Raw genomic sequence first — 17126 nt, 5'->3', positions numbered from 1 at the left:
TCTTCGTGTCATTGCATTTTTTAAAACGATTTTGAAGTCAATTTAGAAGATGATGCAACTCTTGATACATGGATAATTTAGCTCCATTTTGTAGTGTAAATGTTTAAGTGCTGAATATACCCTCTGGGACTACAAGACTAAATATACAGCACTTTATAAATTCTGCACCAGTCTTGCCTCATAGCTATAGTCAGATTTTACAATGTTTACCAGAACCTGAACATAGGTAAGATTCAGAATAATGTTTACTCCATCTTAAATCATCTTCCCCAAGTCAAAGAATTAAATGTGTCAATTGTGGAACTACTATAATTTAGACAAATGAAGTTTTTTTTGTTGATTTTCACTGTCATTAATTCTAATGATAAGAAAAATGGCCATATATGTACAACCAAGGTAACTCATAAAAAAGTGTGTCCAGCTTATCAAATTGAACTTAATCGACAATCAATCTTCAAATCAATAACCCATCTTCAAAAAAACAATAACAGGTTTTCAACAAGGCACTCAACGAGTGGTTAATATGTCTTCATCACTATTCCTGGTGTTAAATATACACTAATTATACAGTGATGTATTAATGACCACCCTGTAGACAAACAGGTGTTAAAAACATCTTGGTCAAATTACCTGGAAAAACAGGTAATTGCCAGTTCAACTTTACGCATACTTTTGCCAGATTCAGTAAAAATGCCTGAAACCTTATCTATAAAGTAAAGATGCTTTGTTATTTATGATCGAAAAAGCAGGTAATTGTCAATATCAAAGAATAAAATTGGCCAAAATAACAAAAATTAGCTTGAGGAATATTCTGTTCATCTAATTAGATGAGCATATTGAATCAACAATAGATAGTCAAGGTGGTTCCCCCATCTCAATCAAGCGTTACAGTCATAAGGTCAATATTAACAATGAGTATTACAGATCCGGTCACATGTCAAGGTCAGATATGGTACTGTATTTAACAGGATCAATATTTATAAATAAGTTGCTGTAAATGATGATGATGAAATGAACTTTCAACAATATTTATAGAAGATTAATGATTCGCAAAATAAGTCCGACAGACTAAAGAAAGAGAGAGAGAAATGGGGTTTAATGTCCACTTGACACAAACTAGGTCATTTCGGGACTAACACATGGTTTAATTTTATTTCTATAATTTGCTTGCGCGTCAGGGTCTTTGGCAGTGGGAGGAAACCGGAGGACCCGGAGAAAACCCACGAGGTTGGACAGGCTCCAACAGACTAACAGATCATAGGAAATGTATAAAATAGAACAGAACAATGAGGGATATTTTTCTGGTTTATTTTACATGTGGGGATCACATGGCTAAGTGGGTAAGATGCTGGCTCGCTAGCCTGGAGGTCGGGTGTTCGATCCCTGCATTGGCCGAGAAAGTTCATCCAGATTTTCCGGCGTGGTTCCCCCTTGTCAGTGATGCAGGACAGAGGGCCTGACATGGACAGCTGTCTAGTCCTTCGGATGATACGAAAAACCGAGGTCCCGTGTATACATTGGAATGCACGTAAAAGATCCCTTGGCAGTTGGAATTCGCTAACAGTAAGCGATAGTGCCTCTGCCCGGGCCAAATTTCCCTCATAGCACACTGTATGGCGTATGCCTGTCTTCATTAACCCAGCATAGGAGCAGAACAGTAGGACGTTAAACCCCATTTCATTTCATTTCTTATTTTACATGTCCCAGCCGCACCACTAACAAGGAGAAACTATGGTGTGAGGGACTCCAAGACCTAGACATCAGGGTAATGTCTTAATCACTGAGCCACAATGATTCCATAACATGAGTACAACAAAAACTTTAATCTCAAAGTGATTCAATTTTTTATCCACAATATGCTTCTCAAAGATGAGCCCAGGCATTCCAGAGAGAAAATTTAGTCTTACGCACAATATCTGTCAAAATTAGCTGCCCCTTTTTTAAATGAATATATAGAGATTTGAGATTTCCAAAATATTTTTGGACCTAATATAAATAAATAAACTTGAGCAGTAACAAAATATAGAAAGTTAACTGAAAGACAATTTGCATAATTGTATTATTATGTTTTCTTCAGACATTTCTGACATGTTTTAATAATAGGTTCTGGTAAAAGTCTTAAAATATACTGATTTTATATCAATAACAGTTCTTGTCAAACGCTGTCTGCCTTTCAAAGCCATTTAAGAGACTTGCTCCAACTAACCCTAAACCTTGAACTTGGTCCACAGTCAAGACAGAAGATCACGGAACAGACAACCTTTCCACCTACCCATCAATATACAAGATTTGTAGCCTATTTATGTACATGTACATGAACATGTATTTCATTAATCCCAGATTTGATTGATACATGTAAGAGGAAATAAGTAAAACTAATCTGCTGATTAATTAGTCTTCTATCTCTATCTCTACTAAAGGTGGTATATGTTCATCCGATAAGTTTATTAGCCACATACCCTGTTAATTAAATCCACTTTCCATGTCTGTATCAGGCAGCTGTAAATTAATTTTCTGCTCTGAACGTTTGTCTACTTCCAGGTGAGTGTATTTAAATTTTCAAACCTATTATGCTTATATGATTTTAATTTTTTTTAGACTAGTACAGAAATATTTTCCTGTAAAATCCCCCATCTTATAAAATGCAATATCGTCGACTTCAAAATCTTTTGAAATATACGCCTTTATTTACAGTTTTTAACCAGTAGCCGAAATAATCACTGAACTTTAAAAAAGAAGAAGAGAAAAATACATTTCAATCATGCACGAACTGCACACAATAACATACTTGTACAATGTACATTATCATTTCAGTGACCTTTTTCGAGGAAGCAAAGAATAAATTTCCCATGGCCTAAATAATAAATATTAGCCAAGGTGTCTGTGATGGGTGATTTAGTTATAAAGTGTGAACATAAAAATAACTATTATTGATCATTGGTATTAGTATAGATTATATCTACATATATATCTACATAAGTACAAGTGAAGTGTGGTCCACATGGTCACTTAGTACAACACCAAAAGAATCCAAGCTATTCACTTAATGTACGGTATTTACTTAGACTTGAGAAATATTTATCAATTGCAATATTACTCTTAACAATTTTGTATCTTCTTACAGACTCTAAAGCAAATTTTAGATTGGATTTGGAAATTAGGTTTAAGAATACCAGACTCCAAACGATTATTAACGCTCAGAATATGATTAGAACTTAGATTAGATGAAGGGTGCTGAATTACATCTTCAAAATTTTCCTGCTACTTCATCTTAGTATTGAGATGTCAAAATTATTGTCATTTTTAATTAAATTTCCTGCTTATTGAATTGAAACATGTTAAATCTTAAATATGTAGTACTAAGAAGATATGAGTCACTTTAATTCACTTTATCTTATCTATTTGAAGAAATGTTTTCCAAGTGACAAAGATCTATTATATGCAAAATCAAATGAAATGGGTTTTTAAACTTCCTAATTTACTGCACCAAATAGGCAAATGAAAACAGGCATACGCTATGCTGTGTACTACGAGGGAAATTTTACCCAGACATCAGTGTTGAAGCCTACATTTCTATTTAGATTCCTAACTCTCTGAGAATTTTTAACATGCTGAGAATGGTACACATGAGATCCTGTTTTTCCATCTCATCCAACAGACTAGACTCTTTCTCTGACTAGGACCTCCAACCTGCCACACTGACAACGGGAAACAAGCCTGGTTAGTGAGCAAGAGAGAGAGAGATGGGGTTTAACGGCCACTCGACACAACTAGGTCATTTCGGGACTAACACATGGTTCAAATTTATTTCAATAATTCGCTTGCACGTAGGGGTCTTGAGCAGTGGGAGGAAACTGGAAAACCCAGAGAAAACCTACAATGTTGGATAGGCGACCCTACTCCTTGTCAAGTACAACCGGGGAATCGAAACCACTCCAGTTGACTGAATGACAAACCTTAAAATGATATAGCGCGCACATGCTAACCATTCGGCCATCCAACTCCCCAGTTAGTAAGCAAAGCCATACTAACTTTTGAAAGGGATGCATAAACAAACATGTTAAATTTTTCTTTAATACAGATTGCAGGTTATACTGTACTTAGTAGACTTTAAACCCAAACAAAACAATATGGAGAGAGATGTAATTGTTTTGTAATCTAATAACAGGGATATTTTTTTTCTGTCAACTCAACAACATGATGTTCCAGCTTTAAAGAAAACCATTTGGTCTTCTATTAAAAACAAAAAAACTTAAATAAACATGGCTGTTAGTATCATTTCATTGGTAGTTGTAATAAGGTTGAAGGTCAACAAGATATCCAAGTAGTTAAAATAGAAATTACATCCATGTTCTCCTGTAGTAAGGAAATAGGAGTATTGAGAAAATAAACATCAAGAGTTTCTTCCTTCATCGTATTTCTATATAATTTGTTGTTTCCTTTAGAAATATGGTTACATATTTGACTATATCAAGGAAATGATTCATTAACCACACCAATTTTTCAATAGTAGTTTTGTCTAGGTGCTATTTATTATTACTGGGGTCACGATGGCTAAGTGGGTTAAGACGCTGGCTCGCTGGCCTGGAGGTTAGGTGTTCAATGCCTGCATTGGCCAAGAAAGTTCATCCAGATTTTCCAGCGTGATTTCCCCTTGTCAGTGATGCAGGACAGAGGGTCTGACAAGGACAGCTGTCTAGTCGTTCGGATGGGACAAAAAAAACGAGGTTCCGTGTACACATTGGCCTGCATGTAAAAGATCTCTCAGCACATACACTGTATGGCATATGCCCATCCTCATTAGCCTAGTTCGGAGCAGAACAGCAGGACGTTAAACTGCATTTCATTTGCTATTTATTATCTTTTGAGATTGTCTCTACGACAGAATTGTATGAATTTTAAGATTTTGAGATCTGAATGTATTGTAGATGTATGAGAACATCTTAAAAATACTTTGATTCTAGCAATACAAACACTTTCCAAACCTTAAAAAATAGAATTAACAGACAAATTTTTTTTAAAAAGTTTGGGGTCTACCAGTGTCCAAAACAGCTAGAATCAGATACATGTGGATTTCTTAAATTTTGTGACATTTTATTGAATAATTTAAGATTTTGATAGCTGTTCTCACAAATGAATCAAAACTGATTTTCAAATAAATATAATCTTCTGAAATAAGCCATTATTCAGTACTTCAATGTAATTATCGCCACACCCCAAACCAATTGTAAACAAATCTAACTAAAAGGACAGTTCAAAGAAAAGACTTTAATATGTGGGACTCGATGCTCCCCAAAATAAATTAAAATTAAACATTGGCTGGGTGTTATAGTTTAGAGTAGTGACCATTTATAATAACCAAATTATTGCTTTGTTTATTAACACTGTGGTCCCCCCTTATTCTACAGACGCCAAGCGAATCTGATCCGTCTTTACGATAAGTTAAATAAATAAAGTCAGCTGGTTGGAATCAGGACATTTTACCACAAGCTTTCATAATTCTTTAATACATTTTACCATTTCCTATCCATAATTGATTGTAGATTTCTTTGAATGTAAAAAAATATGACGATTTTTCTCAATCGTATAGAATCTAAAACTTCAACATCCTGATCAACAAGCACTTTTGGTCGTAGTCAGTGACCTTGTATGACCTCACATCTTCAGTAATCAAAGAGGGAGTCTAACTGTCTGGACATTGTTAGTTTCCGAAATACAAACAATAAATATCTCTAAAATAAAATTTTCATTCAAAGTGTGACCAAAGTCATTTCTCTAAACTAAAATTAAGCTTCTTAGGCCAATAACAAATTACAAACGGTGGAGTGGATCTGCAATGCTCCCATAAATGAGTAGCAGAGGCTCGACAAGCTGGTAGATCTGAGTAACTGCCAGACCCAAAAGCTGATGCAGATGGAGAGGGTATTTATGTAGAACAGAATTATAGTTTAATCATGACTTTTCATGATATCAAGTATTCAAAATTTATTGGGATTTGCATATATTATGTTTTAAAGTAAATAAAATACAAGAAATAAATAATGTTTGAGGTATCTGTTGGTATAGGGAATTCGACACTGAAAAAAAAAACTATGATGGTAGTTGGCATGTTATATGTAGGGTGACAATGATACATGTTTCTTTTTTATATATTATGCAATATTTGTAACAAAAAGTTTAAATGCATGTCTAAAGGTCTGTGCACACCCAACTACTATTTGTCAATGACAGTCTGATTTCTTATTACAGACAATCTATTGCACAAAAAACAAAACAAAACGATATCCCGCCATAAACGCATATCTGCGATGAATCTGTCAAGCTGTATAATCTATAAGATCATTGGTTATTCATTGGTAACTGACAATCACAGACAAATAGTCCTTGGTGTGCACATCCGTTGTAATTTGATTGAATGTTAATGAAATTGCACGTTTCTGTAAAATTTTATGTAATATTTGTTTGTTTTATTGTCATGGTGTAATCAAAAGTATAATATGTATTGTTCTGTGCTGTAGACTCTTTTCTAAACTGTAATAAACAACAAGTATTCTAACTTAGATCCCTTTCTAAATATATTTTGATTTTACATCTCACACAAGTTAAAGAGTATTTATTTATAACAGGACAAATGAAATATGGCTCCAAAATCTGGTATGCTATATATTACAATTTAGAATAGAGACCTTCGTGTAATTCTTACACAGAACCAGATGTAGAATCGTTGCATGCTAGGATATAGAGGTGGACAATATTTCAATTTAATCAGATGTGTTGATTTGTTTTGCAAAACAGGTATCATTCCACAGTTGTAATTTTAGGTTTTCTTTTAGTTAATTTGCGCTGCATAAAAAAAAATGGGGCCCTAAATACAGCAATGTTTTCTATCTCTACTGCATTCTCATAACCTCCTTTAATATTGGCACATCAGAAAATTGCCATATTGCCCATATTAAAAGCCATATATTTGTATTGTTAATGTGATGTATGCTTGTATGTCTGGTGATATAAGGGAAGTAACTCTGTCCTACCTTTCTTGGAGCTTTAAGAGTATTTTCACCATCCTCTTCAGTAACTTTTGAAAGGTTAAAACCAATTGGCACTTGGGTGTTAGGCATTTCTGTAAGAGAAAAGGACATTCTTAATACTGTAAACACTTGCCCAAAATACTTCGTGTGTATTTATTCACTGAATCATTTTTTGACAAAATGCCATAGAACAAAGTATGTAAAATTATTCAAAGGATATCATTTTTCCTCTCAAATCAAGAAATGAAATGAACTAGGCTAAAGAAGACGGGCATACACCATACAGTGTGCTATGAGGGAAATTTTGCCCGGACAGCGCACTACGTCCTACTCTTATATCGAATTCCAATTGTCAAGGGATTTTTTTACGTGCACGCAAATGTGTACACGGGACCTTGGTTTTTCGTCCCATCCAAACGACTAGACAGTTGTCCATGTCAGGTCCACTGTCCTGCATCACTGACAAGGGGGAACCATGCCGGAAAACCTGGATGAACTTTCTCGGCCAATGCAGGGGTCGAACTCAAATCAAGAAATAACTAGGAAAACAGATGAGCATACATATATGACCACATTTCAACTTTTTTATCGGTGAACAATTTTAAAACTGACAATGAGATAGGGCTTATTGGGTCTGAAACTTAAAATAGTCGAAAATGGCATCTAGAAGGTTGATTTTATCCTAATTTTTGGAAGTAGCCAAATTGTGTGCTTTTTGCATTTTTGATGCTCACTAATTTTCACTACACTTTAACATAGAAATCTCATATGAAATGGAATGGGGTTTAACGTCCTACTGTTCTGCTCTGACTGGGATAATGAAGATGGGCATATGCCATACAGTGTGCTATGAGAAAATTTCTGCCCGGACAGTGGTGCTACCACACCACTCGACTCGATGACAGACCTTTTAACTCAATGCGCCCCCCCCCCCCCCTGCTTTTTCTGTAATAATAAACCTGTATTACCTTCATGTATAACCATTGATGAAAGTGTTTCTAGAGTATCTTGATTAAAACTGACTGGCCTGGAAAAAAAATACATAATATCAACTATTTCATTTCATCTTTTCCCTTTATAATGTCTTCTTTTCTTTATTCAGCCATTAACAAAAAATTTAAATAAATAAGCCAATTGTTTTTAGAATATTTGTTTGTTTGTTTATATAAATCTTCTTCTCTATATCCAACCCACCCTCTCCCCAAATTCAAATTTTCTTTTCGGTTACTTCAAGTCAATTGGTGCAGAGTCCAACTAACCGCATGCACCAACACACAAGTATGATGAACAGAATGGAAATGATATAATTTTAAACACAAGTCACGATTCTATGGAATACAATTACTGTGTGGATGTTTTGACAGGTTTATCAAGTCTTTATCAACCAATCATAATTGCGACCTGGATATCATTTAATTTTGTGTATGTAACACTAATTTCTTTCACATTCATTCAATATGAAATCCTTGTTCAAAAATCCGTAAAAATCATTTAAAATCAACAAAAATTCATCTAATTTGTACTTGTGTCCAGTTTAAAGCTGACTGATTAATTTTGATAATGAGTGTCCAATTTACAAGTGTTTCTTGATCACTGTTCAAAAATAAACAACCCAATTGATAATGATTAATTTTTGAACAGTGATCGAGAAATTAAACACTTGTAAACTGGACACTCATTATCAAACAGCTTTAAACTGGACACAAGTACAAATTAGATGATATTGGGTGATTTTAAATGGTTTTTAAACAAGAGACTTTATATTAAATGAATGTGAAAGAAATTAGTGTTGAATACACAAGATTAAATGATACTCGGATTACAGTGATAATTGTAACCTGTTTATTTCCAGTTCAATCACTAAATGCTATTGAAACAATTTAATATACCTAATTTAACATTCCATATACAAGTCACAATTCTATGAAATACAATTACTGCTTATTACTAAGCGACGTGAACTGTATATTCCAGTTCAATTACTAAATGCTACTATTGTAACAATTTAATATACCTAATTTTAATTTTGTTTATATCAGTAAAACGTTAGTGAATACATCAAAGAGAATGTTAATATATCAACAAGAGTGAGAATACAATATAACTATTGATAGACAATGTTTTAGATGACAGTAATGGCGAACTTCTCAAAGAATGCTTTCTTTCGTATCCTTTAGACTGTACAATTGCATGATCATATGTAATTATATTGAATAAAATATTGTTTAAACTGAAGAATGTTTAAGTCATAATTATTTCCTATAAAATACTCAACTGTTTGAAATTTATGGAAATTTTACCACCTGGTTTTCAGTTTATTTTCCAAGGAATCTTTAACAAGATTAAAAAGTTTCTTCAGAAAGGTCCGGAAAACTATTTCTAATCAAATATTAAACTATTTGGAATTTATGGAAATTTCACTACCGATGTGAGCGGAGAGAAATAATGTTTAACATCCAATCGACACAAACTAGGTTATTTTGGGACTAACACATGGTTAAATTTTATTTCAATAATTCTCGATGAGTTTGGACAGGCAAGTCGCCTGGGGCAACACTACGCCTTGTCATGTTCAAGCGAGGAATCAAAATCATTCCGCTGACTCAATGACAGATCTTGTGATATCACACGCACACTAGACCACCCAACCTCCTGAAATTTTTATGAATGTAGTAGAATGTATACAGTAATATACACCATATATGTCAACTACAATGTATTAATATAAATGGAATATTTGGGAAATGTTTATGAATGTAGTAGAAAGTATATCACACCATATATGTAATATAAATGGAATATTTGGGAAATGTAAAATAATTGTGAATGAAGTAGAATGTACATTATGTCATATACATATTATATTAAATGGAATATATGGGAGATATGAAATATTGATGAATTGCAGTCATACTTAGCACGATTATTAGATAATTATTAAATCCATAACTTATTTTTTAGCTGCTGAAGCTAAGCAAATGAAATGAAATGAAATGAAATGGAGTTTAACGTCCTACTGTTCTGCTCCTAACCTGGGCTAATGAAGACGGGCATACGCCATACAGTGTGCTATGGGGGAAATTTTGCCCAGACAGCGGCACTACGGCCTACTCTTATATCGAATTCCAACTGCCAAGGGATCTTTTACGTGCACGCCAATGTGTACACGTGACCTCGGTTTATCGTCCCATCCGAACGACTAGACAGCTTTCCTTGTCAGCCCCTCCGTCCTGCATCACTGACAAGGGAGAACCACGCCGGAAAATCTGGATGAACTTTCTCGGCCAATGCAGGGATCGAACACCCGACCTCCAGGCTAGCGAGCTAGTGTCTTACCCACTTAGCCACGTGATCCCCCTAAAGCCAAGCCGAACATGACAAGACATCCTATGATGAAAGAACAACACCAGGAGTTTTTGATATTGGATTATTGAGAACCTACATGAAAGTATGATAACACAAAACGTATAACAGTAAAGAAAACGTGTAAAGTCTATATGAAAGAATTCTAATGGGGTTTTAAAGGTGCTCTTGAATTCACAACAAACAGAAAGACATCAGAGCTGGATGGCTCTATACTTACGATTCCCTACCACCAAATTGCTCCATATTTCTGTCAAATATAGTTTTAATTTCAATCAATTTTAATCATAAAGTTACAATTTTTATACAGGTCAATTTTATTTTTGCTGAGTAGGACCCACAGTTACATAATGTAAATTTCTACTGTTTATATTGGTCAATAATTATTCGGATTTGGGAATAAAATACACAGATTTGCAGATAGTTCACTAATCTGTGAAACCTGACCAGGTTTTCTATTTTGAAGTTTTATAAAATAAGATAAACTTACAATGGACGTGGTGGTTCCGAGGCTGGTAAAGTACCATCTCTGTTGATCAGATCATCATCTTCTTCATCATCATCATCATCCTCATCTTCCACATACACAGTTCTAGCTTGTCTTTCTTCAGCTCCCATCTTTCTTAGATGAGCAGCCAATTGTTCTAGATCCTAGTTATAATATGAAAACAAGATTTATTGGTATCTATATAATATACAATATTTTCTTTGTTATAATGAGGTGTTCGGGACTAACATGGTTTTAATTTTATTTCAATAATTGGTTTGCAGTGGGAGGAAACTGGAGGACCTTCAGAGAAGACCCTATTCCTTGTCACGTACAATCGAAAAAATGCCACTTCACTCAACGACAGTGATAGACCTCATGATGCAAAGCGCACACCATTCCCCCCTCAACCAACCCCGACATTTAGTAAACTGTGTATAATAACCCAGTGATTATTGTCCCATTTTACTTTGTTTTTTCTTTATTAGGCTGTACGTGTCAGTTTTAAGCTCCTGATCGTCATTTTCAATCAAATATTGTGTATGCAGAGAATGCCAAATTTTGCAAACATTTCAGTAGAAGAAATTTCATCAAAAACTAACACGCACGCAGGGCTGTCGGTAATTTTTCACAGTTGATTAGCAGCACTGCTAATCAAAAAGTCCAATTTTGCCAAATTTGATTAGCAAATTTAAAAATTGATTAGCAGTTTTTCAGTTTTAATGTAAATACCTAGATATTACTTTAATTCATAACAAATATGATTAGATTCCATTCTGACTATTCTTAGATTTTTTTAGCACTGCCACAAGTACTTGTGACAGTTTATAAATGTGATGTAGACATTTAGTTAGGTCTTATGTCTGAAGCCAATTCTTGACAGTGACTTCCGAAGCCCCACTCATTTTAATTGTTATTTTTTTGTTACGTTAGAAATCTTCGTTAGAAAACGATCTCGTCTGCTTTTTATCGTGTATTACTATTTTTGTTCAATCGGGCGCACCTCGATTAACTAGACACACGCGATATAAACAATAATATTTTACGGGAATTTTTACTTTGATTTATCATTTTACAATACGTTAACATGTATTTATTTTTTATATTTTATTTACAATACGTGCGATACACTGGAGTTATTTATTTCAAAATGAATATGATATAATTACTTGATGTCTCGCAACGTGAGTGCGACTACTTGATTCCCTATTTCCGGTTTAATAGTCCCTATTCATAGAGTTATGTCCCTGTGTTATATAGTATTGTGTCTGGGTAGTTCGAGAAGAAAATGTCACACAGAGAATTCAGTTTTGTTTATAAAATTTTATTCAACATTTTATACACGTTGAAAGTGTTGAGTAAGCCTTCTAGTCTTCAAAATGTGGATTATTCTTGTGACAATATCCAAAATGACAGGCACATTAATGATTCGCAGTAACTACGAATCAAAAACGTCAGATTTTAATTATTGGTTAGCAACGGACGAAATATGTATCGCAAATTGCGCTGCGATACTGGTTGTCGGCAGCCCTGCACGCACGATGGGATGACAAGATATGTTTGATTATAAAGAGCAAAAATGCCCTAATCTTACCTCTGCCTTTTGAGCATGGCCTCCTCCAAACATTCCAGATGGCTTGTCGGAATGAACTGCACTGGCATGGACAGCTCCGGCACTGGGATTCTTAGCATCTGGAAGAACTATATACGTTGACCGAGAAGATCCCCCAAGACGAGGAAAACAAGACACACAAACATAGGTTGATAAAGTATCAGGCAGTAGGTAGATTTCCAATACCATTTAGAAGAGAGGTTCCAAGCGGGTGCACAGGTAGGTGATGTTAAAAGTAGGTTATGGAAAGATTAGGATAAAGGAAACATTTTGTTAGTTTTATAAACTAAAGAGAACATAATTAAATATTATTACAAGTAGCTATCTAATTTAATGCAATTGCATTAATATACATATAAACTAAAATTAGCAATCTACATGTAACTAAAATAGTTTTGAAATCTATGTTTTGTTTAAAAACAGATAATTTACTGCAATTTCATTAACATATACTAATATTAGCCATCTAAATAAAGCAATTTTACATTCTTGGGCATTTTTTTTTTTTTAAAACAAACTACATCAATGATAAAACGGCCAGAATTATACAAACAGATGAACAGCTACAGCAGGCATTATCGCTTTAAACAAGACTTAATTTTACTTAATATAATAAACAAATATTCAAGCAATGATCTATTGTGTTTCTTGCAAAATGTTTTGCTCAATTGTTTGTTAACTCTTTGATCTGTGGCCATATGATCATGAAGGAAACATTAGTCTTTGCTGGACTAATGTATATCTCAGAGATAGATTATCATATTTGTTTACATGCAATCAGATTTGAAATGCACAACTGAACATTATAATCATTAGTCAAATCGAATATAACAAAATCTTGTGATTTGCAATGATTAATTTAGTGAGTGTCTCCTTTAAAAGAACAACTACTTTACTATCAGTAGAAATTACAAATACTTCCAGAAATACAAACTTTTATCAAATAGTATCACTATTACATATTTATCAGAATATATACCAAAGAATCAAATAAATTTTCACAGATAAAATTTAAGCTAAAGAAAAATACTGTATTTCAAAATTGGTTAACATTTTTCATACGAAATCACTATCTGCACTGTTTGTCCATCATACTCTGAAATAACGCTGGGGGAGTTCTATAACCTGAATGGTTTTCACAAAGAAATTATCTAATAACACTGTTTCAATAGCACGAAGATATTATCATAAAAAGGCAGTGAGTTTGTCTTTTTCTACCAAATATCAACATTTCTGATAAAAGTTTGTAATTTCCACAGTATTTTAAATTCCTTGTATCTAAATCTAGCTGTATGTATTAAACTAAGTTATATAACATAACTATTGTTAGTATAAATCATGTAATATTATATATGATGCATTACCAATATCATATCTTAATTTCTTTTCTTCATAAATCTTTCAATAGTAGTAAATTGTGCATAGCAAATATGCTAAATATTTAGGTTCCTAAGAATATTATATATCTTGTCTTGTAATTGCAGCCAAATTTGAGTTAAATAAAACCTATGGGACTTTAAGAGTCCTGCTAAAATAATTTGCATCGGTCTGGATTCTAAAATTACAATTACTATTTTAAGAAGAATGTTGAAATTCATGTTGAAGAAAAAATAAGTTGACTGACCTATAAGTCTCGACTGCATGGGGAATTGTTTTGGCATATTGTGGCTAGGAGGGGGTTGTTGAAAGTGACTAGATGGGGGTCGTTGTTGCTGTGCATGTTGTTGTTGTTGTGGGTGTTGTTGATTTTGATGATGTGAATGAGGACGATTACGAGCTTGTTGATTTCTTCTTCCTTCTCTTTCTTGAATCTGTTGAAAGTTTCGTTTAAGTGTTGATTCTCCAGGAATTTGTAATATGGAACTGAAAACAAACAATATTTAAATGAAATAAGGTTGTGTATCTGTATTGAATGAAGAACAACGAAAATTAAATTCCTGTAAGTTTCTTTGTCAATCATAAAATATCAATATTCATAACATTCAGATTAGCAACTTTCTTATGCTACGAGATAAGTCAAATGACACATAGAGAGAGTAATGGTGCTTAATGTTCACTCGACACAGGCTAGGTCATTTCAATAATTCAACTGTGCGTAGGGATCTTAAGCAGTGTGAAAAAATCTGAGGAGAGAGTGAGAAATGGGGTTTATCTTCCACTCAACACAAACTAGGTCATTTATGGGCTAACATACGGTTCAATAGGTGTTTTTAAAGTGAGAGAAAACCAGATAAAACCCACAAGGTTGGACAAGCAACCCTACTCCTTATCCCATACAAGCGGGGAGTCAAAACCAAGCCACTTGACTCAATGACAGACCTTGTGATTTTATGCACACGCTTTAAACCTGAGGACCCGGTGAACCTATGAGGTTGAGCAGGTGACCCTATTTCTTGTAATGCACAAGCTTCAGATTGAAACCACGCCACTCACTCAATAACAGAACTTATGGTTTAAAGCACATATATTAGACCACCTAATCCACTAATTCAAATGAAAGACTATATAATTTTCCTGAAGAAATCTGAGATTAAAATAATTAATTCATTTTGTATGAATAAATAATTTTCCAGGATATGTGAAATGAAATGAAATGGAGTTTAACGTCCTACTGTTCTGCTCCTAACCTGGGCTAATGAAGACGGGCATACGCCATACAGTGTGCTATGAGGGAAATTTTGCCCGGACAGCGGCACTACGGCCTACTCTTATATCGAATTCCAACTGCCAAGGGATCTTTTACGTGCACGCCAATGTGTACACGGGACCTCGGTTTTTCGTCCCATCCGAACGACTAGACAGCTTTCCTTGTCAGGCCCTCCGTCCTGCATCACTGACAAGGGAGAACCACGCCGGAAAATCTGGATGAACTTTCTCGGCCAATGCAGGGATCAAACACCCGACCTCCAGGCTAGCGAGCTAGCGTCTTACCCACTTAGCCACGTGATCCCCCCCAGGATATGTACTCATGTTAATTAAGGTAATGGATTTTATTAAAATATCTATGTGACAAGCAGTAGGGTCGCCTATCCAACCTTGTCGTTGGTTTTCTCTGGGTCCTCCGAATGCTAAAGACCCCTACGCACAAACGAATAATTGAAATAAAATTTGACCATATGTTAGTCCCGAAATGACCAAGTTTGTGTCGAGTGAATGTTAAATCCTACTTCTCTCCCTCTCTCTCTATTAAAATATCAAACCTTGGTTCCCCTGGCATCGTATTTTCTTCATCTTCATCATTATCACTTCCCTCGTACTCATATTCTGTATCATGATCATCAACTACAAAATATACATTATAAATATTAAACACCAGAAATTCTGTTTTCTGAAATCATACATAGAACACAATTCTGAAATAATATATAAAATCCAGTCCTGTCTAACACAGTATTTTTTATTGTCAATATAAAAGGGGGCCTGTTCTCCGTTCTCATTCAGATATCAAAAATAAAATTACCTAATCATATTCTAGATAGGAGAGATGACAATATAGGGGTGACTGTATACAAAAATAACTTACTCTTCTTATTTTTCTTATGTCGATCAATATGATCTTTGAGCTGTATTCGAACTTGACGTTCTGTAGGTTGATCACGTATAAAAGGGTGTTTCAGGAGTTGTTCTGTGTTATGGCGCTGGGTGTAATCTTTAATTAGGCAAGATTCTACAAAATTGTGAAATTTACTCGACCTGAAAAGGGTGAAATTGACAAAAATTTAATCCTTACTTAGTATATAGTTCTAAAACTTCTGTTTATTATTCAATTAAATTAATCGTTACATTTAACTATGTATGGATATATTCAAAATATCTACAGTAATTTAAAGAAGAAATTATGCATGTTGTTTAATGGAGTTACCTCCCTGTAATCTGATAATGTCATAAACTCTTAATGTTTGAACTCAATTTAAATTTCCCATCTGCTAATAGTCAAAAAAAAAAAAAAAAAAAAAAAAGCCGTTAAAATTTCAGCAGTTGTGTATTTGTCTAGAAATTCAAAGCAGTTTAAATTATATAAAACTAACCATTTGGTGGGATTTTTCAGTCTAGGAGGAGGATTTCTGGGTATAAGAAATAAAGCCCTCATAGGGTGCATATCACAGAGAGCTGAAAAATTATAACACAGAAAATTTTATTGTTTTATTTACAGGAATGGAATGGAGTTTAAAGTCTTGTTATACTTCGGTCATTTTGAAACATGATGAAACGACATTAAATAAAATGGGGCTTAGCACCCTATTTTCGTGCTCCGACTGAGCTAATAAAGAAGGGACAATACATGATAATTTTCGTTTCAATAGTTACATGAGCAATACGAATGAGGAATTCAATTGGGACATTCTAGTCAAGAGACCAGTGCGTTCCTCACACCCCCACCCCTCTTTACTTATAAGCTAATGACATCTAAAATAAAAAATTTTGTTTGGATGAATTTCGGGATCTTGATCCAAGTTAAATGTTTACTAGTTGACCATTTGTATAAATCTTAAATCTGCAGTAAAAGGAGGGAAATGCCTTATTTTCCCACTGTTCACTTTCAAATTAAATATAAATTATGCTAGAGCTAAATCTGCCTAATGCAGGTCTTTCTTTAGGCCTTAAATGTTATCTAAAATATTAATTAGACATTAAT

The 17126-nt window shown here is 34.1% G+C and overlaps 1 protein-coding gene across 7 annotated transcripts in view; it reads right to left on the bottom strand.

The window, feature by feature from the left end:
* Positions 1 to 17126, bottom strand: part of LOC126814525 (traf2 and NCK-interacting protein kinase) — a 155417-nt gene that overhangs the window by 102280 nt on the left and 36011 nt on the right. For 5 of the 7 annotated variants that reach the window (XM_050539711.2, XM_050539730.2, XM_056103509.1 and 2 more), the window contains exons 11-19: positions 16519 to 16600; positions 16014 to 16183; positions 15691 to 15772; positions 14115 to 14353; positions 12473 to 12579; positions 10882 to 11042; positions 10612 to 10641; positions 7997 to 8055; positions 7032 to 7120 (exon numbers count right to left, since the gene is read on the bottom strand). In XM_050539711.2, the coding sequence (XP_050395668.1) occupies positions 7032 to 7120; positions 7997 to 8055; positions 10612 to 10641; positions 10882 to 11042; positions 12473 to 12579; positions 14115 to 14353; positions 15691 to 15772; positions 16014 to 16183; positions 16519 to 16600 (1019 nt within the window). The remainder of the gene's footprint in view (positions 1 to 7031; positions 7121 to 7996; positions 8056 to 10611; positions 10642 to 10881; positions 11043 to 12472; positions 12580 to 14114; positions 14354 to 15690; positions 15773 to 16013; positions 16184 to 16518; positions 16601 to 17126) is intronic. The other 2 variants (XM_050539720.2, XM_050539740.2) reach the window with 2 other exon arrangements.

This window comes from Patella vulgata, chromosome 1 (genome assembly GCF_932274485.2).
Source record: "Patella vulgata chromosome 1, xgPatVulg1.2, whole genome shotgun sequence".
In the NCBI taxonomy this organism is placed as follows: Eukaryota; Metazoa; Mollusca; class Gastropoda; family Patellidae; genus Patella; species Patella vulgata.
This window is presented reverse-complemented; position numbering and strand designations above follow the sequence as displayed.